The 24,097-nt window shown below is 44.3% G+C and overlaps 1 protein-coding gene across 3 annotated transcripts; it reads right to left on the bottom strand.

Moving 5' to 3' along the window:
• Positions 1-236: 236 nt before the first annotated feature.
• Positions 237-23,606, bottom strand: SLC30A6 (solute carrier family 30 member 6). Of its 3 annotated transcripts, none has more exons than XM_075412671.1 (14): positions 23,540-23,606; positions 16,279-16,365; positions 15,583-15,667; positions 14,580-14,622; positions 11,976-12,041; positions 11,472-11,552; positions 10,185-10,220; positions 9,258-9,352; positions 8,397-8,445; positions 6,314-6,433; positions 5,912-6,014; positions 5,566-5,613; positions 4,908-4,976; positions 237-3,447 (listed from the first exon to the last, which is right to left on the bottom strand). In XM_075412671.1, the coding sequence occupies exons 1-14, from the start codon at positions 23,540-23,542 to the stop codon at positions 2,950-2,952; spliced, it is 1,383 nt and encodes a 460-aa protein (XP_075268786.1). In that variant the 5' UTR covers positions 23,543-23,606; the 3' UTR covers positions 237-2,949. The 3 variants fall into 3 exon arrangements, with proteins under 3 accessions (XP_075268786.1, XP_075268787.1, XP_009932721.2); XM_075412672.1 differs by lacking the exon at positions 23,540-23,606 and adding an exon at positions 17,451-18,051; XM_009934419.2 differs by lacking the exon at positions 23,540-23,606 and adding an exon at positions 16,959-17,433.
• Between the last annotated feature and the right edge of the window lie 491 nt (positions 23,607-24,097).

Genomic DNA, 24,097 nt, shown 5'->3' with positions numbered 1-24,097 from the left:
GAACCTTAAGCCTAAGTAATGGTACATGCCCCTCAAAGCCCCCAAAGCTTGCTGCACTTACCTACAAGCGCAGTGATCCTATGCAATCACAGCTGGAACAAGTTAAGGGAGTAACAACACCAAATCCTCCAACAGACAGAAATGACAGTGAGTACCAGGCCTCTTTTTTTCTCTAGCTGGAGCAGCATTCCTATCACTAGGAATGAAGATGATATAAATTAGCAATTCTTACTCACCACATTTCAAGTAAACATTTAGATTGTGACCACCTAACAGCAAAATACAATTAGGAAAGACAAAATGCAGTAAAAATGTTTTCTGTAGGATTATTACGAGGACACAGTCTACATTGGCAGCAGACCCAGCAAAACAGTTCTGAAGTTTCACACATCTGTTCATTGAGATCGAAATATTACCCGAAAGCATCACTTAATCAATATATATAAAAAGATAACTATAAAATCTTGCACACAAATTACCACTTTTTCCTTGTCATTTAAGGATGACACTGATTTTATTTTCCTTGTATAAAAGGAGACATTTTACTCTGTGCTGATTTAACAAATATTCTTAATATATTCATAACAATAAAGCAGCTAAAAAGCTGTTCTGATCTCTAGAAGAATCTTTATCATCTGCACATATGATATATATTGTAAACAATCACTCCCAAAAATAATTCTGTTAAAGTGATTATATTGCACTCAGAACTCTGGGATTCTCATTCTCCCTTCTCACTTTAAATCAAAGATCAGCTTCATTTTTTAAAAAAATGGAGCTTTAATTTTCTGCTAAAAACAAGCAGGCATGCAGTCAGTATAATACAATGTATTTAAAATGTCAGAAAGAGGGCAAGTGTTCTGTTATGGAACTGGAGTAAGGAACAATCCTCAAACAGGCCACACGAGAGTAGTACATTGTAAACATTCTGCTGGCTCTAAGGTGTCGCAGGTGCTGTAGAGAGTGCAGTCCAGTCCAGCACCCAAGAGGTACAGAGAATCTGTTCAAGTCTTCTGTACTTCAGTGAATTCCCATGCAGCGATGGCACGTGTAATAGACTACAGAGTAATGAAACAAAGGTGATTACTGAGCTAACGCTGACCTCATCAGAACAGCCAATCGTTAGAAGTTCCTTGTAATCTTTAAATGCAAGTTTTCCAGATCATTACATTTTCTATCACAGCAACGAAACCGTTACTCTTGCTGCCAGTGAAGTACAGAACCAGATTCCCTACTTGCAGCTTTCACGGACTGTGTACCAGTGGCAGTCTGGACACTACCCTTGGCCTAAAGCATCCTGGCAAGATGCCATCATGCAGAACATCACCTTGCTTTGCTTGCAAGAGCAATGCCCTCCTCCATGCGTCAGAGCGAGAAACACAGGTAGTGGGAGAGAAAAAAAAAAAAAAAAAAAGAAAACGAGTAAAGCAACATCCTATGCAGAAAAAGAAATCCTCAGCCAGTGTGAAGAGGCCACAGATCTTGAAAATTCAAATGCAAGCTGTTTTTTCTCAACTCAGTTCTACAAGAGAAAGATTGCTCTGTTGAACCCATTATCTTCAGGTAACACTTGTATCTTTGGAGTCCCTGAGATACTACAGCTCCATATAACCAGCTCGGACAAATGGAGGGACTGACTTAGTATACAAATCAACACGGTGGAAGCCAATATAGCACCCTGAGTTGCAAATGAAACAACAGGAACGGGCAACCCATTCCTCAACAGCCAAGAGATGCAGAAGAAAAGTGCAGAGGAGGTATTGGCTAGGGAATCATAAGGTACATATTGCACAGGAGAACAGAAAAAAATTGAAGTATTTCTAAAAGGCCTTTCCCTCTTACCAGAGCAGTGAAGAAAAAGACAGCAGTCAGAGATAAGAGCTCTCTGAGAAAGGCCCTGAAGAAATAACGGCCTTCAAGATGTACAGTAGAACAATAATGCAAAAGCAGAGACAAGATAGGCAGTCTTGTTCCAAGTGTGCCCCAAAGGTTAAGCACTCTAGCAACAACTTTAAGAACTGTCAGTGATCACTGACCTGTGCTCTGGACATAAACCAGGAATATAAATAGATATTTTTTCCCCTGAAACTACAGAAAAAATACAAAGAGAAAAAATACAAAGTCACAATCAAGTCAGAGAATACTTTTCATAGTCAAAAATTAAATACTGGCTTCAGACACATCTGCTCTGTATCTTAAATAGGGCTAATCGTAAAAAAGAGGTGCTTGTAAAATCTTAAGTTTGAAATATTTTATTTCCCCTTATATTGCTAAACAATTTTGCAGTTAAACCGAAAAGGAAGAAATATCAGAGATGAATACGGAATACTTACAACTGGGAAATGGTTGCTGAACCATTTGAATTTCTATAAAAGTATCAATAAAAATGTAAAAACATTGTCTCACAAAATTAATTAGAATCTGAAATGCCAGATTGTCTTTACAATGGCCACAGTATGAATACTGATGGATTTTTGCAACCAAAAACTAATTGTGACTTTGCCAAAAGATGGCTTAATACCGCAAATGAAACATCTCTAAAAACAGGGACTTGTATTTCTGCAATTTCCTATTCTCTCGGCTATTCACCGTTCAGTAAACACTTCTCATTAGAAACAAAATACTACCTGGTCACAATTTTACTCTCACAGAGTTGTGCTATATCTCAATACATTCTTGGGAAATAAAGAAAAGTGAATAAAAAGCTGAATAGAAATAGACACTATAAAAACTACCTGTGAAGTATCGTAAGTCTGGAAAATATTTGTGGCATTACAGACAGGCTACTGCTGATGCAAAGAAAAATCCTGCAGTTTAACCATTTCATGAGTATGAACAATGCACTTGTTCCCAGGCATTCAGAATGATCTGACATTCCAAATGTTCATAAAAATTGGGTAATAAAAGAATTAAGTCAATACCCTTAAGTACAATAAATAACGGTGTTTATTATGGTCGGGGTTGCCCACAAGCATTTGTTCCGTATCTGCTTGGGACATTTGTAAAACCAGTTCTGAATCCTTGAGTTGCTCCCGTTCCCGGTACTCCCGATCCTTGACTGAGCACACTGCTGTAGGGTACGGATCCGTGATTAAATCCCAATCCGTAGGGCCTCGTCTGAGTGTTCAAAAGGATGACTGGATTCACGTTTTTGCCTGGTGTATTGAAAGAAAATTCTGGCGGTGGGCTGCTGGGCTTAGCTGGAGTGGATGTAACAGGGTTCAAACTATCAGCAGCTTTCAAAGATGGCATTGGAATAATATGATGATCCGAAAGGTTCAGAATGTTGTTTGCAATAGGCACAGATGATAAGGTAGGTCTGATCCAGTCATCTTTGAAAATCTGAACAGTCAAGGTAGAGACCAATGTGTACAATCTGTTAGTGACATGGGCAAGTACCATCTGTTCATTTGCATCCCTCCGAATTCGGACGTGTACTGATCCAGCCTAGAAAGTGATAAAAATAAGTTGGCCGTTAACTGTTACTTGAATAACGATTGTCCACATGCATTCAAGAAGAGGCAAGTTATCCTGCAGAGAATTATGCAAAGACTGTTTGCTGTGGAGTCTACTGACTAAATTGAGAAACTTCTTGAATAATTCCATAATTAGGATACATTTTGATCTTTCCTAATGCGCTGATCTCTTCATCATTCAGGAAAAGTGAGTTTTAAAACCAAACTGTAAAATGCAACATGTGATGGCAGGAAGGGAAAGGCAAAAGCCAGGTAAAAAAGTGGCCCAAAAGAAGAACAAAGTGCAGACCAGCTCCACATGCCAAATTGAGGAAAAAGCGTCATCCCTGTGCTGTTGGGGCAGGCCAGAGGACAACACGCATGGCAGGCAGGCTCAGACTGGGGCCGTTAGCAAGAAGGGAGACAACGCTCTTGTGGAACTGGGAGCTTCTCCTGGACACACACATAACCGCGGGCTGCCCCTGCCTTCCTCTCAGTTAACACGGTCTCGTTTACCTTCAACTACTGCTGCAGGAGAGAACAGGACACAAACCAGAACCCCTCACACACTTTTTCAGTTAGTATTTAATGAAGAGCACGGTTCACAGCTTGTGCTATATAAACCATTTTTACATCAGATAGTGCAGCTGAAAACATATCCAGGTCTCAGGAAGTTTCTACTACAGTCTAGAAGGTGCCAGTGGGTAAACACGATACAAAGGTTTTGTAAGTATCTGTGATCAATCTAACAATGCTGGGGTCCACTATTTTGTGTGGCAGAATACTGAACTGACAGCTATTTTCACATAAGCAAGTAAGAGCTGCTGCCTTTTTCAAGAATGGTAGTGTACTGGAAGAATTCCGAAGTAGAGAAAAATGGTAAGAGTCTTAATTTTCTGGCTGTCCCAACATACCTGCATCAACTTAGGACTGAGTTCTGTGTGATCATTCTGAATCACAAAACCCCTTAATATCTTTTGGCTTACAGAACATCAGGACACAACTGTAGCTGTATTTTAACGCTGCCTCCCCCAGAAATGCTGCAAATGTACAATGCTACTGTAGATCTTTTGTACCTGAAGGCTTACAGTTTTCTTTTGCTGCCCTCTGAGCCAATTTACACTAATAGACAATTTAAAAAAAGGTCTTTACTGTTGTTTGGGGTTTTCTTCACTGCCAAAATACAAAAGAAATTCTATAGTTGCAGAATGCATGCTTTAATCCAGAGCTGCAATGTACATAAATAATATTAACCAATAACAAAGCTTTAAAAAAATATAAAGGATGGGGGAAGAGAAGTTTTGCAATAAATAACAAGGACTGAGTTCTGACTCCATAATTTTTTTTATGTTTAAGATTCCAGAAGAAATATCTTTATTTAAATAAAAAAAATAAAGTAGTAACCGACAACTCTTTTTTAAAAGCTAAAAAGACAACAGAGACATAACTTACCAAAGTGCCAAAACCTAATGTCCAGAAATGCTCATTTCGAACTTCCAAGACACCATCCAAAGTCGAAACCTAATTTTACACAAACATCCAGAAATAAAAAAGTAAATTAGAAAAAATGCTTCAAATCCTTTTAGAAATGTACTTTTACATGTACCTGAATAATGCAGCATTTTCAGTAGTGAAATAAAAGCTTTGATACACAGAAGGGGCAATGTCTGTTAATGATACCACTAATGCTTATCTACTGTACTTTTGCTGCCCTTAGCCACCCAAATCCATCCAAAATGTGGATTTACATTTCAAGTAACTCTTGCTGTCAAATTGCAGTATTTTCTCAACTTGACATGCTGTAAGTCAACAGCTGCTCGTACCCCTTTTCCTCCCCCCACTCACATTTGTAAACCACTTCAACAGTACCTCCAGATTAGATCACAAAAACCACAGCCTGCACTACTGTAACAGATTTGTTCTGGATACCTGACTGACACTATTCATCTTAGATAGTAAGATGCACATTTTCTACATGCAGCTAAAAAATAACATGAAAAAATAATTCTTTAGCTATCTTCTTGGACTACTCACAAAACCTCTTCATATTCCTGAATGCTTATTTAATGTTAGCTGCGCACACTGTGTTACGTACTATATGCTGACTTACCTCTCTAAGAAGTTTATCTAACTGGCCAATCACATGAGGTGGGGTTGTCTAAGAAAAGAAGGGGGAAGAAAAGAAGAAAAAAGTTATAATAAAGATTAACCGGCCCTGTTTAAGAGAGTCTTTAAGTCTGGTCTACCTACACAAGAGACCAATGGCATTAAGCAATAAATTTGTACAACTTCATGATGCGTATCTCTACTGCCTTTAAAATTCTTCTAGCACATCACAAATTCCCCTGGGAACACATCCTATTCAAAGGCTTAAAACAGCCTTTATGTTTAAAAAAAATAAGGACATGTAACAGAACTGAAACCACCAAACCCCTCGCTTTGTGACACTGCCTTACCTGGAGCAGTACTTTTCCACTGTAGACACTCATGGGATACATGGTACCAAATGTCATCAAAGCAATTGCTATAGCAGAGGCTGTGTCTACAGCGAAATAATTGCTAGAGAGAAAGAGCAATTTAAAAGAAAAACAGGTATTTACGTTTTTGAAAGGCAGAAGAATTTTCTTTTGATTCTTTTTCATTCTTTTAAATTATATACCCTTACAGAATATCACACATGCTAATCTCATCTGAACTATACGACTCAAAAAAAGACAAATACATTCATGGAGTTGCAATCCCATTCACACAAAATACGGCTTTTGATGAGATCATTCCCTTCATACAAAAAAAAAATGCAATTTCCCATAGTAACTCTTTTTGTACCCAGTCTTTTTTTAAACAACAACGGTACCTACTTGATTTCAATGAGCATATATGTAATGCAAAGAGCTAGAGCTCCAGCAATATCAATCAAGACAAAAGGGTTCATTCTTGGCAGAAAGATGCTACTCAATCCTGGGATGATTCCACAAATACTGTAACAAAACAGAAAAAGCAGCTGTCAGCTAGCTGTCTGTCATTACTTCAAAACCCAGAAGAGTTACACCCACTATTTCAGCCTTTGACTTCAAATGCACCTTGCAGTCACAGCAAATGATGTCTCTGAGGACTGCAAAGGCCCTTCTAATCCTGCCCAAAGTTTTGTAATAGTCTGATGCCAGCAAAAATTAATGAAGTTTAGATCCACATCACATTCTTTCTCATATCTGAAACTAATACTTACCTCTTGCATCTTAAATCTGCTTTAAGTCTATCTTCCCATCTACAAAATGTTAAACTACACTAATCTTTATACCATGTTTCTACATGCTAAACACGTATCTTGTGCTACTTCCTAATTTCTGATAACATAGCTATCTGTGTCAGCTGCACACAACACGAGTACTTTACAGGTTCAGATCTTGCTATTACATCTATGTAAGTCTTCGAGGGTTTGCGTATTGCTCGTCTTCAATCCATCTGCCACCTTGGTGTGCAAAAGCATTCTAAAGCCAAAGCTAACTAATTCATGGAGCCTGAGAAGACAGAGGAGACCAACTAGCTGAGGAGACTAAACAAACCATGAGAACATTGGGAGAAGTTATTTATTTATAGTTATCTCATACCAGTGGGAGTATGGAGAGAGAAAAGGGTTTCCATACTTCCCAGTGAATGTAAGTGCACATCACGTACTGGAAAATCTAAAAGAAAAGGCAACATGTTGTTGCTCTGTTGGGAACCAACCTATGTTTAGACATAAATTAGAATTTTAATCAATATAATTATACAAAGGTGCAGATGTTTTGAAGTACTGCTTCATGGAACACATTTGAAATAGCTGTATATGTACTAACCAAATTTAGTAATTTTTAAAAAATTGTTGGCATAATTGTCCACAGGTTATCACAAAAGCCAGTAATTCTAGACTCTTGATCTGGGAGCCCTTGAAGTCATCCATCTGTGTCCTTCCCCGTAACACTCTGTTACCACATCATTAAAGAAAAACTCAGCCAGTGTCTGTGATTGCTACCCGAGATTTTCTTTTTAAACTGAAACTGTTTTTTTTGGGTTTTTTTTGAACTGAAACTATTTGGGCAGCCCTACTGTCAGTCTTCCAAAGGTGTTTTGCAGAATTTGGATCTGATGATATAATACCTTATACCTATATAAAATCAACTCTTCTGTTTAACAAACCAGCGGCCTCCGCTTTCCTCAACTGCATGCAAAAATCACGCAGAAACAGATGGCCTTTGCAGCACACTTCACGTGTTACACAATATGCTTTAACATTCTTATGTTGATACTGGCAACACAGGTACTTGGAAGAACACTATGGCTCAAAATAAATGTTTCTAACATCTGACAAGATTGTTTGCAAACAGTGCTATCTCGCATTCAGATATCCAATACAAGCGACAGAGTTAACAGACGGCATCAATGAGCAACACTGCTTCAGCCTCTGGAAGACACAGACTTTCCAGTTTCCTGCTAGACAGGTGAGGAGTTTCCATAGCTACGCCTCAGTGAGTAACCCATCTCATACATCACATTTAAATTGCAACCATCCATTTGCCCACCCCACGTAGTAAATAAACACAATTTACTACAAAATATATCACTGAGGTAATGACTGTTGAGAAATGTAGTTCAGGTCTGTACAGGACAAAGCTAGTTTACCTCCCCTCATCCAAGGAGAATTACATACAATGTACCAAACACATTCAAAAGGAACATCATGCAGAAAGATGTATTTCTACTAGATTGATATATCTGGGAAATACGAGAGACGATGTTTGCTCTAGAGGTCATACACTAGATCTACAGTAGGTAAAGCTATTGTAAAAGCTCTAACACACAGCAGTTTATGCCTCAATATCTGTCCAAATCGTTACTATACACAAAAAACGCAAGACTGCCTTCCAGAAGCTAACAGTTTTGAAAAACATTATAAAGCTTTACCTCCTACTAAGATCTGCAACATGCTCCTGAAGCCAACTTGTGCTGGCAGCTGCAAAAGAAAGAAGGAAATAAAATTACTACGAGTAAAGGAATCCATTTTAAAGTACACTTAAAATTCAAAGGGAAGAACCCAATACACTGTGAATGAATAAATGCATCTCAACACATTGACTGTCACTTGAAAAAAAAAAAAGTCTGACTTTTCCACGCAGTAAGTAAAATGCCTGTGTCTCATAATAATCTGAACTGATTAAATACATTTGCAGATTATAACCATTATAATTGCCTTCTATATAATATATAACTATCAACAATTTAAGCGAAACTATATTCACTAAAATGAAGCATTATTTACGGCAAATCACATGGAAAACCACGAGAAAAAGATGGCTCCTCACAATTTACTAGTTTCACAATGCTCAACAGTTTGCCAACAGTTAGCAGGAATGACTGCAAGCCTACCTCACAGTGAAAAAGTCCCAGGCAAAAGAGCTATTAAGAAGCATTATTACGATTATTTATTTTTAATCCATTAATATATCCATAAATTGTCTTCAAAGTTCTGATACCTGTCAGACAACCTTCACTGGTTGAAGCCAAAAGACTGAAAATAACAGGTACTTCAGCATTAAAATGATACTCAGCTTATCGCATTAATGACTACACGCTACTCAGAGAGCAAACTAGAGCTGAAATTCAGATGGCAATTCTAAACTGCATGAAATTGTATTAATGGAGCTAACAGTCATATTACTATTATATCCGCTAGTTAAGAAAGTTACCAGACAAGTTATACCTTGATAAAAATAGGAACATTAAAATCTTTTCCTAACTCTTGTTAGAGATTAATTTATCACATACCTTCAGAGACATAAGCAAAAGGCTTATTCCTTATGGAAAGCATTGTAAATAAGTTGAAAAAGAGAGCCACAAAAGTACCAACCAGCAGTCGCCCTCTAAGGAGGAGAGAAAAAAAAAAGTATCTTAATTTCACATCATCACAAAACATGAAATCAAGCTGTAACTACTAGTAACAATACCAAAATACTTTGCTTGGTATCTTTCACTGAGACTGAAACCAAAAGGAATCTAAGCTAGTATAATGCTTAATAACTGGCAGCATTAAAATTATAATTTTAAGGGTTATATGGATTAAAAATCCATCGAACTTCGTACGTCAGCATTACCACATTAGGCTGTACATAATGCTAAGCAACAGTTCTTAACCGGTTGCATACACACACACACGTATATGTTTGCCCTTTGGAGATATAAATACATCGTCCCCGCAGCAGCAGGGCTAAAAAAGCTTCGTTTCCTATGGAACTATGCCCTACGCCCCTACCCTTTCCTAGGAGAACTACAATTTCACCGTGCACCCCACGCCCCAGTCTTTTGCCCCATAACACATTCTTTTCCTTTCCCCATGTTCTTTATAACCTTCACCACCTTTGCAACAATTCCAGTTCCCCAAAGATCACAGCATCCTCCCCCCCCAACACACCAGGCCCCCTAAGAGATGTCCATAAGAAATGAGAGCGACTAAACTAGCAAACCCAGCCATATATAATTAAAACATTATTTAAGAGAGCATGTGCATCACATTTCAATTGCATCTTGAAAAAACGGTTTGCAATATAGCTTGCACATAGTTGGAAACCAATGCCAAACTACCAAAACCAATTCCGTGTTGAATGTACTTGCATACTACATGCTAGATGAAGAATCAGAAACACAAAGGGACACTGAAAAAAAATAATCATTTTACATTGCAAAATAATTTCTTACGTGTGTATCTCAGGTTGTTCCAGAAACCGCTCCGCACTACAAAAATAATTGAAAATTGGAGTTATATTCATACAATAAAACCTTGATACCTGAAGCACATTTTTTCAGTTCTGAAGAATTAGCTGCCATTCATAAACAAAAACTGACAGACACAATACTGAAAAAAAAATTAATTGCTTAAATAAGCACAGCAAGTTTTATAAGTGATGAAAACAATTAACACTGAAATGAAGCAGGGTGTAATTTAGATTTTCCAGCTATTTCCAAGCTGTGTCACACAGGTGCTAGCTGCCATGAATGCTGCCTACACAATAAAAAGATGCTTGTAAATGAACATGCAAAAAAATATTGCTACTGCCGCTAATGGTGTTGGTAACCACAACAAACTAAGTCTGAAATCCCTGACTTACAGCTTCTCACTAAGCAAGGCCAAATAAAGTAAATGTTGGATACTGTGGTGGAGATACAAACCTTCTTTTACCCACCAGTAAAATAAGAAACGAGCTTCAGCTGTAACAGGAAAACCTGTGGTAAGTTTTGGGAATTTCCTAAAACTGATATTTGAAGAGTTGGAGGCTTTGGCAGTGCATCATCATTAGAATTCACCCCAGTGCACTGGCAGTACAACAGGTCAACCTATCCTATAAAATTGCTCAGTCATTAAAATAGCCCTTTACAGAGAAAACAGGGCCTTTGAATAGAGAAATGGAAGGTACACTGCCCCAGTTTTAAATACCAGAAGTTAACAAAAGCCTCTTCATTTTTAAAGACTGAAATAATTTTTAAGCTAACCTCCTGAAATACAAATGCTTCCAAGCATAGATGCTATGTCAAATTAATACTCGAGCAAATTTTGAGAGACTGATGAAGTTGATAGTTTAAACATTCAGATCCTTACTACATTACGAAGTTGCTTTACTTCAGGAAGTAACTGAAGTAAAAAAAAAAGGCAAAACAGTTTTATTTATTAATGATTTTTAAAAGTCAAGATACATAGGGAAATGCATTAAATGCCTAACTTTTCAGAAAATATGATTCTTAAGAACATTGAGTCTTTTTCTTGAAAGCTGTTTAATGACATTTATTAATTCCTGTCATTTCATCTAAAGCCTATGTGTACTGTAATCAATACAAGTGAGCAGTAAGGTTTAGCAATATTTTTTAAAATCTCAAGTTTCTTCTACACTATCTCTTTACAGATAGCATTTGTAGAATGCATATGCTTTTGCTCAATCTGGAATATCTTCATCCATAACAAAAAAACAAAGAAAATGTACGTATCCCTACCTTTCCTTCAGTATAAAAAGAGCACCAAGCTGTGCCAGAACTGTAGATGCAAATACGGCTAGAACTTCAAACCTTTCAAACCTGAAATTTGAGAATTAAGTTTAGCAACACTGAACATGGAACAATGCATCAATTGCATTCTGGTCTGTGCAGGAACCAGCAGGACAGACTTCCTATTTCCAGTTCTTTCAAGAGCAGATAGATGGGAAGAAACTGGAAGTTTTATGGAACAGGCATTATTTTCAGTTTCTTTTAAGCCAACACTCCACTAACAACAAACAGCTTAAAATTAAGCATTTCTTAATTCTTTTCCCTGCCCCTCCCCTCTCCTCTCCTCCCCTGTTGTGTAACTGTTCTTTACAGCACAAGTCTCGGGTCTCCTTACTTTTAGGCTCTTTTCCACCCAGATTATTCATTATGGCTGTTAGGGGATACAGGCAATCATACTCAGCAACGTATCAAACGTCGTATTAGCAAACACTGTATCTTCTTATTAGTACTCACCCAAATGAATAGACTGGGCTGGGTTTCTTCATCATTACCCAGTAGCTTATTAGACATGTTATCAAACTGAAAAAAGGGTGAGAATTAAGACTCCGATAAATAACTGCAGCCTTTACAAAGTGGTTAATCTACAAATATACACTTTAGCCATCAGAACTGAACAAATTAATATAACCACGTCTTACCGTGAACTCAACACCTCCACCACTGTCACAGCGACAGTTCCAGTGAATCCACAAAAGGCTGTGCTCGGAAATAAAACTCAGACTGCACAATGAGGTCTCAGCTGTTCCCATGACAGGGCAGCAAATAATTTTAGCAGGATGCTAGCTGGTCTGATTCCTTACACCAGGAGACAGCCTAACGCTGTACGCTTACAGCATGCCTCTGCTTACAAAGGCTGCCACCAACCTTCTTCAGCGTAGAACATCACTCAGCCTGAATCAAATTTACCCTAACTCCAAATGCAACACATTTTTCCACCGAGGCCCTGACAGACAAGACCACAGCCAGTGTTTAATCTGCATGCACTCCATGAGTTGTTCTGAAAGGGACGCGGAGTACGTGAGACCAATATCCCAGAATCTGACTAACTGGCAAAGGTGGTTTGAGAAAATCCTTTTATACTGTGTGTGATACCAGACAGCACATGTCACACACTGTAATGAAAAGTACAAAGCAAAAGCCTATGAAAATATTGAACCAGACACCCAGTCAATGCTCCTCTTCCGTGTCCTTTACAAATCTGCCTAGAAACACTGTAACCTGAGAAAGGCCATTTGAGAAGGAACATGATAAGCAAGATCACAGGACTGTCACATTTGTGTCACTTCCTTTGTATCCCAGTGAAACAGTGAAGAAAGCTCTCCATTAAACTCTTCTTTTAGAGATATACCATGAATTAGATTTAGCACTCTAGAATAAGTCTCAGGCTATGCCAAGTATTGCCTCTCTTTTCCACAGTGTGATTTGTCTACATGTGGCCAAAACGGATTTACTTTTTTGGCTGCATTCATCTGTAGAAGCTCTAATCTCACTGGCCATTCACTGACAGCCACACGTCCCTTGCTATTTTCTTCCCAAGTTTTCCTCTCATATAACATGTCTGAAATTTCAATTATTTTAGCATGATTTTTTTCTAGGATGAGCCACATTTCCTTTGCCTATTTTTCCTCTATTGATCCCTCTGGACATTTTTTCGTATTGGAACCCATCCGGATTCAGTGCCATCTGTGCCTTTATGCAGCCCTTTCTTAATTAATGACAACATCAAATCAGACCGGATCAAGAACTCATCCCCACAGCTGCTGAACAATCACATCCTCACAACCTGATCACACAGCTGTGTGGAGTAAAAGCAAAAGCAGAGGAAATAATACTGCTCATACACAAAATACTAAATACATATACTCTGTAAAACTACTATAAATTACCAGGAAGATGACAAAAATGAAAGAACCAGAAGTTGATTTTTGCAGCAGAATTACTGAGCGTTGTTCTCCCTTACAACAAATCAAAACTATTCAAAGAGACTGCTGTGAGTTAGAATAATCTTCTAGTCCGTCTCCTAATTAAACTAGTACATCAGTGCCAGGTATTCCACTTCTAAAACTAAAACATACAAAAACAAAACGAAACAAAACAAACCACAAAAACACCCCTATACAAATACAACATCAAAACCCAAGGTGTAAAAGGTACTTTGAGTCAAGATGATAAAACTTGGCAGATACAAAATTCTAAGAGAAATACAAGATCCATTGAAGTTATATCACAATTCTAATGCAGTCACAGATCAAGTTAAGTATTTTTGTGCCTGTATCAACCATTCATTTTCCTTTCTGCACGTTTGCTGCTGTTATTTATAAATGTTCTACTATCAGCCAGACAAACTACAGTATGTAGTGGGCAAAACAGAGTGCAAATAGCTGATCCATACTTCTTATACGCTCGTGAGCTAGCAAAGAAGATAATGTAGGTTAATAATTACAAAATACATGCATTTTATGCAGTTTATTTCCCAACCACTGCTACCAATCTGCATCTCAGATAAGAATTCAATATATTTCACGTCTGTACTATCAAAAGCGTTCAGAACTTTCAAACTTGAAGTAGTTTTAACATCATATTGTTAGGAAACAGGAAAAATACTAAAAATATCTAGTGACCTTATTGGAAGAGTGCATGGGATCTAGCTCTTGAAATATTTTTAAGTAGAAATAGGATAACATACTCCTCGTTTCCTTACGCTTAAGCTGAGGGATACCTCAGAACCACTTACTGTGGCATTAGGGAAATGTTCCGAGTGAACCTCCAGGCAACAGTTTGATGCTAGATTCTGTTTTATGTTGTCAACACATCTGCACAGAGAAATCCATGACTGAACTCATTTGTTACCAGTCATTCTCAGTAAGCTATGGTGTTTCTCATCATCTATTGTGATGTACAATTTCATACTCATTTAAGCTATATTTAAACCAGTTAGTGTTTCTATACTGACGACTAATTAATATGTGTTTATATCTGTAAATAAATTTTATATGTATAGAAATACATGCAGACAAGCACAAACTAACAGTAAGACTAAAAGGGGAAACTACTCACCTGAAAAGGTCAAAAATTGTCAAATATGTGTAAGCAGTTAAAGCTGTAAAAAAACCCAGCAAATATTAAAACTTATTTTTCAATGCATAAATCACTTGTTCTTCTAAGTCCCTCTTGTGCAGCTCTTCTCCACCTTCTATCTACATAAACGGTCTCTGCTGACAGAGCAAGTCTTTCTGTCTTTTGTACGTGTATATAACATGAATGACCTAAGCACAGCAACATATTTAACTTCATAAACAGGTTGATTATGGCAATCCTAATTCTAATAAAGCATTTAATAATGCCCAGATACAAATGGTATTAAGCTTGTGACCTAGCTGTGACTAAGAATTTAAATACAGAAAAGTCAGGAGACCTTCTAGTAACACATCACCCCCAAAGCAAGAGATCTCCTGTGTGCATTACTGCAGCGAAAACAGGTTCAACAGAATTTTCTACTTGTTTTGCTTCTCCGACCCATCTTGAAACTGCAAGAAAACCCATGTCACAAATAAAAAACATATGGTATTCTACTTTCAGTATAGATGATGGGAAGCACCTTGGAGCCCCTACAGAAAAGTAGAAGATATACAAAATATTGAAAAGTGGCATTCCTAGAATCGGAGAAGCCTTTTGCCACACCACAAACATCTTCATTCAGCTAACAGTGAGCGTCTCTGTGTCACTGGCACAATTTATATACGGAAGAGGTTTGAGGACTAGCTTCGAAGTCTATTTTTTTGCAACCATAAAGTTGAAGAAGTTACTGCAGGAAGAAAACGACCAGCAGGTCTGGAAAAACCCTGCAAGCTTTGAAGGGCTTCCACCCATCCACGCTTGCCTGTAAGAAATGCCTCTGAACTGACCGCAGCAAATCAAAAGGAAGCACTTTCCAAACCTTGCTGTGCAGCCACCTAACTCCATTATGTGCTGAACTTTGCTTTTATAGTATGTTGGAACTTCACAAGCCAAGAAAACACACAGTAGCTGGCTGTAGTTTCAGTACAAGAGAGCCACCTACCTATGCTGTTCGTAGAGCTGCACCACATTAGCAGGAATCCAATACATATTAAATTTATAGCACCAAACAGCAAGATCTTCCAGGACTGTTGATGAGAATAAATACATATTTTACATCTTCCAAAATTTACAAGACAAAAATATATCTGTCTGGTTGTAAACAACAATATTGCAGTACTTCATCATGCAAGCAGAAATGGCTTGTCCTCCCTCCCAAAAATTTACATTTCAAAACAAGCCCGTATTCTGTTTTTAACTTTACATATTGTCTCAAATCTCGTTTACAAACAGCGCTTGTGCATCATGTTAAAAATACCTTCATGGACTAAAAAAAGTCACCGCTGTATAATATTTGCATTTGAGTACAGCACGCTCCGTCTGACTTTTGAATGCAGACTTACACAACTTCCTATTAATGGGTTCCTTTCTCTGTGCCAGAACTTCAGTCCCAAAAACATCTGTGCATCTTCACAGTTCTACTGAACTCATTAAATGTAAGTTTTGGAGAGCACTAACTGACAGGGACAATGCACAGGAAGGAATCCAGCTTCACAGCTGGATTTCTTTTTAAGCATACACAGAAAATTTCAAAGAAAAAAATCTTAAAATATACTCAAGTTAATAATGTATTTTAACTTATCACAGCTAATGTCTTTATTATTACTATTATTATTCATTTTTTAAAAGAAATACTTACCCTCCTATCTGCTGCAACCAACCTAAATTCATGTGTTAACTTTCCAACCAACGATCTCTGTGATTTGCGGAACAGGTGTATTGTCCCCTTAAAAAAAAAAAAGTTTTATTAAAAATTTTACTTAAAACATAGCTTAAATTAGCAAGAAGGAAATCTTCATTTGTGAACTATTTTCACAATTATACCAAAGAATCAGAATGAGTTTTTTGTTAACTAGAGATAGCCTGTAAACATTAAGTACAACAATATTTTTGGTAACCATTTTGCATGGTTATTGTATTAGAAAATGATGAATGACTTGGAATCAAGATTCATTTAGATATAATCCAGAATTAAAGTTTACTGGAAAACATATCAAAATACCATTTAAAGGGTGCTTTTTCATTTTTATTTAAACTACGACAGATGTTCTGAAAAGACAAATGTTTTTCTTTAGCAAAGCACGCTTCCCACCCAAAGCCAACTGGTTTATTAAAGGGGATTTTTTTTTTTATATATATATAAATTAAACGAGAACCCACTAGTGAGATAAAAACAACGCTGGTATCATCTGTAAAGCGGTAGACACAAGGCCAGTCACGTGATGAGACATACAAGCAATCTCAGTCGCAGCTTAACCCAAATGTGCGCAGGGGCTGCGGTCGCTGTAGGTGCCCCCTCTCCCACCTCCAGTTACACACCGGTAAGCGGCATCCTGGGGTGGAGAGGACGCACATGCCTGTAGGAGACGGGAGCGAGTGGGTGCTACGTGGCTCTCCTGAAAGCATGACAGGGAGCAGACTATCAGACAAATTCATCAGCCGTGCCACCTGCTCCCCTTCCTTGGAGCTCCTAGTTAGTTGTCTTCTGTTCTACTATCCCCACAAAAAAGTAAGCTTTCCACGTGAAAAGCCCTTCTGATTTGTGAAACAAATTAACTGACTTGCAACAGTTGGTCCGTCACATGCAGCAATTTCAGGCTGGATGACACAAGGTTTGACTGTAAGCTATCGTGTCTGTAACTGCCAGCAGAAGACAGAAAGACGTCCTGACAGACTGGTCACCAAAAGAGACTCAACGAACTGACAGACCCATTCGTCAACACAGCCGTATTTCAGTATTTGTGGAAATGTGTGTATGTCTTGGTGGCATCAATGAAAAAAGCAGTATTACAGATCCCAAGTATTGCTCACCTGGGGCAAAAGACTGCACTGACTTTTTTCTTTATCAGCAAATCATTACACGCTGATTTCTCTTCTCCAGAGAGACACACAGGATGACTTCGGAAAGCTCTTCTAACAGGCAGCGAACTGCCTGCTTACGAAGGCTGCTCTGCCGCCTCAGCGCCCTTTGCTTGCACCGCGCAGTCAGGGACGCCACACGTTAAAGCTGCGTATTCTGCACCGCAGCAGAGAACCCCGTGCAAACCCATGCGAGCTACTGCTCACCCCTGGAAGCAAGCTCTTCCTTCAGCAGATGGCTGCCCTTTGGCGTGAAAGCTTCCCCAGCTCCTTCCACCACTTGTGCCGAGACAACAGGGAGAAACCCCTCTGTGCCGAGCAGCGGGGCGGCTGCCCCACGCTTCAGCTGTGGAGGGTCCCCACGCAGCCGCTGTCTGAGCAGCTGCCCACGGGATGTTGACAGGTGATGGGCGGGTGTCAGAAGGACGGGGCCAGACTCTTTTCAGTGGTGCCCATTGACAGGACAAGGGGCAACAGGCACAAACTGAAGCAGAGGAAGTTCCGTCTGAACATGAGGAAGAACTTCTTCCCTCTGAGGGTGACGGAGCCCTGGAACAGGCTGCCCAGGGAGGCTGTGGAGTCTCCTTCTCTGGAGATATTCACGACCCGCCTGGACAAGGTCACAGAATCACAGAATCACAGAATCACAGAATAGTAGGGGTTGGAAGGGACCTCTGTGGGTCATCTAGTCCAACCCCCCCGCCGAAGCAGGGTCACCTACAGCAGGCTGCACAGGACCTTGTCCAGGCGGGTCTTGAATATCTCCAGAGAAGGAGACTCCACAACCTCCCTGGGCAGCCTGTTCCAGTGCTCCGTCACCCTCAGAGGGAAGAAGTTCCTCCTCATGTTCAGACGGAACTTCCTGTGCCTCAGTTTGTGCCCATTGCCCCTTGTCCTGTCACTGGGCACCACTGAAAAGAGCTTGGCCCCATCCTCCTGACACCCACCCTTCAGATATTTGTAGGCATTTATAAGGTCCCCTCGCAGCCTTCTCTTCTTCAGGCTGAACAAGCCCAGTTCCCTCAACCTCTCCTCGTAGGGGAGATGCTCCAGTCCCCTCACCATCCTCGTAGCCCTCCGCTGGACTCTCTCCAGTAGCTCTTCATCCTTCTTGAACTGGGGAGCCCAGAACTGGACACAGTACTCCAGATGAGGCCTCACCAGGGCAGTGTAGAGGGGAAGGAGAACCTCCCTTGTCCTGCTGGCCACACTCTTCTTGATGCACCCCAGGATCCCATTGGCCTTCTTGGCAGCCAGGGCACACTGCTGGCTCATAGTTAACCTGTCGTCCACCAGGACACCCAGGTCCCTCTCCGCAGAGCTGCTCTCCAGCAGGTCCACCCCAAGCCTGTACTGGTGCATGAGGTTGTTCCTCCCCAGGTGCAGGACCCTGCACTTGCCCTTGTTGAACCTCATCAAGTTCCTCTCTGCCCAGCTCTCGAGCCTATCCAGGTCACGCTGAATGGCAGCACAGCCTTCCGGTGTGTCTACCACACCTCCCAGTTTGGTGTCGTCAGCAAACTTGCTGAGGGTACATTCTAACTCTTCATCCAGGTCGTTGATGAAGAAGTTAAACAAGACTGGGCCCAGTACTGACCCCTGAGGGACACCACTTGTCACCAGCCTCCAACTAGACTCAGCGCCGCTGATGACAACCCTCTGAGTTCTGCCATTCAGCCAGTTCTCTATCCACTTCACTGACCACTCATCCAGCCCACACTTCCTCAGCTTCCCCAGGAGGATATCATGGGAGACTGTGTCGAAAGCCTTGCTGAAGTCAAGGTAGATAACATCCACAGCTCTCCCTTCGTCTACCCAGCCAGTCATGTCATCGTAGAAAGCTATCAGATTGGTCAGGCATGATTTCCCCTTGGTGAATCCATGCTGACTACTCCTGATAACCTTCTTTTCTTCCACTTGCTTCATGATGGCCTCCAGGATAAGCTGCTCCATCACCTTTCCCGGGATGGAGGTGAGGCTGACCGGCCTGTAGTTCCCTGGGTCCTCCTTCTTGCCCTTTTTGAAGATTGGAGTGACATTGGCCTTTCTCCAGTCCTCGGGCACCTCTCCTGTCCTCCAGGACCTCTCAAAGATGATGGAGAGTGGCTCAGCAATGACATCCGCCAGCTCCCTCAGCACTCGTGGGTGCATTCCATCGGGGCCCATGGATTTGTGGACATCCAGATCGCTTAAGCGATCCCTCACACAGTCCTCCTCGACCAAGGGAAAGTCGTCCTCTCTGTAGGCTTCCTCTCTTACCTCCGGGGCCTGGGATTCCTGAGGGCCAGTCTTAGCACTGAAGACTGAAGCAAAGAAGGCATTCATTAGCTCTGCCTTCTCCGCATCCTCCGTCACCAGGACACCCGCCTCATTCAGCAGCGGCCCCACATTGTCCCTAGCCTTCCTTTTGCTGCTGATGTAGTTGAAGAAGCCCTTCTTGTTGTTTTTGACATCCCTTGCCAGCTTCAATTCCAGGTGAGCCTTGGCCTTCCTCGTCGCATCCCTGCATGCTCTCACTACGTTTCTGTACTCTTCCCAAGTGGCCTGTCCCTCTTTCCACATGCCATGCACCTTTCTCTTCTGCCTGATCTCCGCTAGAAGCTCCTTGTTTAACCATGCAGGTCTCCTTCCTCCTTTGCTAAATTTCTTTCTCAGGGGGATGCATTGCTCCTGTGCATGGAAGAAGTGTTGTTTAAAAAGCGACCAGCACTCATGGACCCCCCTGCCTTCGAGAGCCCTGGCCCACGGGATTCCTCCCAGTAGCTCCTTGAAGAGGCCAAAGTCAGCCCTCCTGAGGTCCAGGGTTTTGATCCTGCTTATCGCCCTGCTTCCTCCACGCAGGATCCTGAACTCGACCATTTCATGGTCACTGCAGCCGAGTCTACCTCCAACCTTCACGTCCTCCACCAGTCCCTCCTTGTTTGTTAACACAAGGTCCAGCAGCGCGCCTTTCCTTGTTGGTTCCTCCACCACTTGCATCAGAAAGTTATCATCGATGCTCTGTAGGAACCTCCTGGATTGCACCTGCCTAGCTGTATGGTCTTCCCAGCTGATGTCAGGGTGGTTGAAGTCCCCCATGAGAACCAGAGCCTGTGACTGTGAGGCTGCTTGCAGCTGCCTGTAGAAGGCTTCATCAACCTCCTCCTCCTGGTCGGGTGGCCTGTAGTATACACCCACCGTAATGTCACCCGTGTGAGCCTGTCCCTTAATTCTAACCCACAAGCTTTCAACTCCTTCTTCACTTGCCCCCAGGCCAAGCTCAATGCATTCCAGTTGCTGCCTCACATATAGAGCAACTCCCCCACCTCTCCTTGTTGGTCTGTCTTTCCTAAAGAGTCTGTAGCCATCTATGACAGCATGCCAGTCATGCGAGTTGTCCCACCACGTTTCTGTGATGGCGACCAAGTCGTAGCCGTCCTGCTGTATAATGGCTTCCAGCTCCTCCTGTTTATTGGCCATACTACGTGCATTGGTGTAAACACACTTGAGCTGGGCTGTCAATGTCACCCCTGGCCTTGGCACTCTAAGCCTAGGCTCATCCCTAGTGAGCTGGGCAATATCCCCTTCCCCCTTCAAACCTAGTTTAAAGCCCTCTCAATGAGCCCCGCCAGCTCGTGGCCAAGAATTCTTTTCCCCCTTTGTGATAGCTGAACTCCACTTGTTGCCAGCAGGCCCGGTGCTGTGTATACCTCCCCATGATCAAAAAAGCCAAAATTTGACCGATGGCACCAGTCCCTGAGCCACCTGTTAACCAGGTGAGTTTTCCTGCCCCTTTCAGTGCTGTCCCCTGCCACTGATGGGATGGAGGAAAACACCACCTGCGCCCCTGATCCCTCAACCAGTCGCCCCAGTGCCCTGAAGTCCCTTTTGATGGCCTTGGCACTTCTTTCTGCTACCTCGTCTCCGCCAACCTGCATTACCAAGAGGGGGTAGTAATCAGAAGGCCGCACCAGACCAGGGAGTTTCTTCGCAACATCCCTAACCCGGGCCCCAGGGAGGCAGCAGACTTCCCTGTGGGATGGGTCCGGTCGGCAGATCGGGCCCTCTGTTCCCCTCAGAAGGGAATCACCTATGACAATGACCCTCCTTTTTTTCTTAGTTGAGGCAGTTGTAATACGTGGGGCTGTCTGACTCGTTCTAGGCAACCCCCTGGATGGAGCCTCACCTTGACCCACATCCTCTGTGGCCAGTCCCTCACGTTCCAGAGCCCCATACCTGTTGCTTAAGGGCAACTGAGCAGGTGAGGGAGGCTGGGGGGAAATTCGCTTGCCCCCCCGAGCAGGGACCTGTTTCCATTCCCCCCCATCTCTTAGGCCCCCTCTTTCTGCTCGGTGGCAAGAGGGATGGGGGTTCTCTGCTTTCTGTGGAGCCGCCTCCTGCTGCCGCTGCCTCAGGGAGGGTAGGGTGCGGCTCCACCAGTCGATCTCCCTCTCACACTCCCAGATGCTCCTCAGCCTCTCCACTTCCTCCTTCAGTTCTGCCACCAGGCTGAGCAGGTCATTCACCTGCTCGCACCGAACACAGCCGTTGTCTCTGCTGTCCTCCGGTACAAGCGCCAGGCTCAGGCACTCCCTGCAGCCAGAGACCTGGACACCCGCGTTCTTGCATGGGGCCTCCGTCTGGGTCCCCACACTCCTTCGAGCCACAGCTTTACCACGGGTGGTAACCATGGCTAGAGTATCTCCTGGAAGAGCGATGCCCACTACTTGAGTTGCCAGAAGGGGCGGCTGTACCCTGCCAGTCGCCTTCCCCGCTCGCCCTGCCCGCGCCAACTGCTGCGCAAACTGCTGCGCCGCTCCCGGGCTGCTGCGCCGCCTCTGTTTGCCGGCTCTGTTCGCCCGCGCTCCTGGTCGCTCGCGCTCCCTGGGGGCTGCTCTTATCCCTGAGGGGGTTTGGCCGCTGTCACACTCGACTCCGCCCCCGCTGAGTCAGAGCTGCTGCTCGTTGGCACTTCCCGCTTTCCCGCTGAGGGGGGGGGGGGCTGGGGTCTCCTCTCTCTCTCGGCGCTTTTTGCCGCCTCGCCGCTGCGGTTTTGCCACCGGAGAAAGGGTCCCTCGGCGCGAGCCTCTGCTCCAGAACCCTTCACCTTCAGTAGCTTCGCCGAAATCAGGTCCTGTGTAGCCTGCTGTAGGTGACCCTGCTTTGTCAGGGGGGTTGGACTAGATGACCCACAGAGGTCCCTTCCCGTTCTGTGATTCTGTGGGTGACAGCACCTCTCACCCACACCTATGTCCACGCCCCGCACTCACCAGGGCAGGGGGAGCTATGCCCCCCAGCTGAAAGGACACACGCGGGGGCACCCACAGGGTACACTGAGGTTGGAAAAGACCTCCGAAGTGACCCAGCCCCACCGCCACCCCACCACCACCACGGCTGCCACACCGCGTCCCAAGGCGCCGCACCCGCGCATCTTCTGAAGGCCTCCAGGTACGGCGACCCCACCGCCGCCCCCGGCCGCCTGTCCCAGTGCTCCCCAGCTCCTTTCGAAGAACGGCCTCCCTCCGCCGGGGCCCCCGCCGCCTCCCTCACCGCTCCGGTGCCCGGCGAGCGCCCCGCGGCCGGGGCTCCCGCTGCAGCCACCGGGTTCAGGGCGGCCCGCCCGCCCCTGAGGGGCCTCGGGGGACGCCCCGCGCGGGCCTGAGGGGGAGGCGCGGCACGGGAAGCCGCCCCCCCGCGCGCTCCCGCCGGGCGCCGGTAACGGCCGCGCAGGGCCCGCCCCGGCCGAGGGGCGCTTCCCCGCCCCCTCCCGCGCCCGGCTAACGGCAACGGCTTCCGCCGCTGGACGTCGGCGGAGGCCAGGCCGGGCGGGGCGCACCCCCGCGCGCAGCCACGTCAGCGCCGGCCCGGCGGGGCTCGCGCCAGCAGCGGCGCGGGGCGGGGCGGGAGACGGCGGCGCGCTCCAAGCCGGGCCGGCGCCGGGCCCGGGGCGCCACGCCCAGCCCAGCCCGGCCCCGCCCCACCGCGACGGCGCAGCCCCCCGCCCGGGAGCGGCGGCCCCACCGGCCACTCGCCCCGCTCCCTCCCCCCGCGGGGCCACTCACCATATTATCCCCCGCACCGGAAGAGACGGCGCCATGCGAAGCCGGAAGAGGCGGGGGAGGCTTCTGTCGCTACGGCAACGGGTGGGCCCGAGAGGCCGCGCGCGGGAGCGGATGTGACGTGACGAGGGGGGCGGTGCTGGGCCGTGAGGCGGCGGGGGGGCGGCGGCGGCGGAGCTGAGACGGGGTTCCCGCACCGGGGACCCAGCCCGATCTGGCCCGGCAGCCTTCGGTTCTGGCGTGGCGGCTCGGCGTGAAGCCCCGCTGCATCGCCTGCGCCCGGTGCGCGGGAGAGGCCGGGGAGGGGACCCCCGCCGTGGCGGTCACGGCGCTCCGCTGCGGCAGCTCCCCGGCCCGACGGGTCCTCCGCGCACCCACAGCCGGGCCTCCGCTTTACCCCGGGGGCCGTGCGGGCGCCCGCCGCCATGTTGCGCGTCGGCGGCAGCAGGCCCGCGTGGCTCGGAGCGGGGTTTCTGTCGCCCGGGGCGTTCTGTCGGCAGGAGCGTGGCCGGAGAGGGCACCTGACACGGAACCAGCGCTCGCGAGGAACGAAACGCAGAA

Source organism: Opisthocomus hoazin, chromosome 2 (assembly GCF_030867145.1).
Source record: "Opisthocomus hoazin isolate bOpiHoa1 chromosome 2, bOpiHoa1.hap1, whole genome shotgun sequence".
Taxonomy (NCBI): domain Eukaryota; kingdom Metazoa; phylum Chordata; class Aves; order Opisthocomiformes; family Opisthocomidae; genus Opisthocomus; species Opisthocomus hoazin.
This window is presented reverse-complemented; position numbering and strand designations above follow the sequence as displayed.

What these genes read in the sequence shown, in the direction of transcription:
- SLC30A6 (XM_009934419.2), bottom strand. Translation starts at nt 17,075, where the DNA reads ATGAATTTGTCTGATAGTCTGCTCCCTGTCATGCTTTCAGGAGAGCCA. An exon ending in AGCCCAGTCTATTCATTTGG is followed by an intron (nt 11,553 to 11,975) that starts GTGAGTACTAAT and finishes CTCAAATTTCAG; the next exon opens with GTTTGAAAGGTTTGAAGTTC. An exon ending in GAACAACCTGAGATACACAC is followed by an intron (nt 9,353 to 10,184) that starts GTAAGAAATTAT and finishes TCTCCTCCTTAG; the next exon opens with AGGGCGACTGCTGGTTGGTA.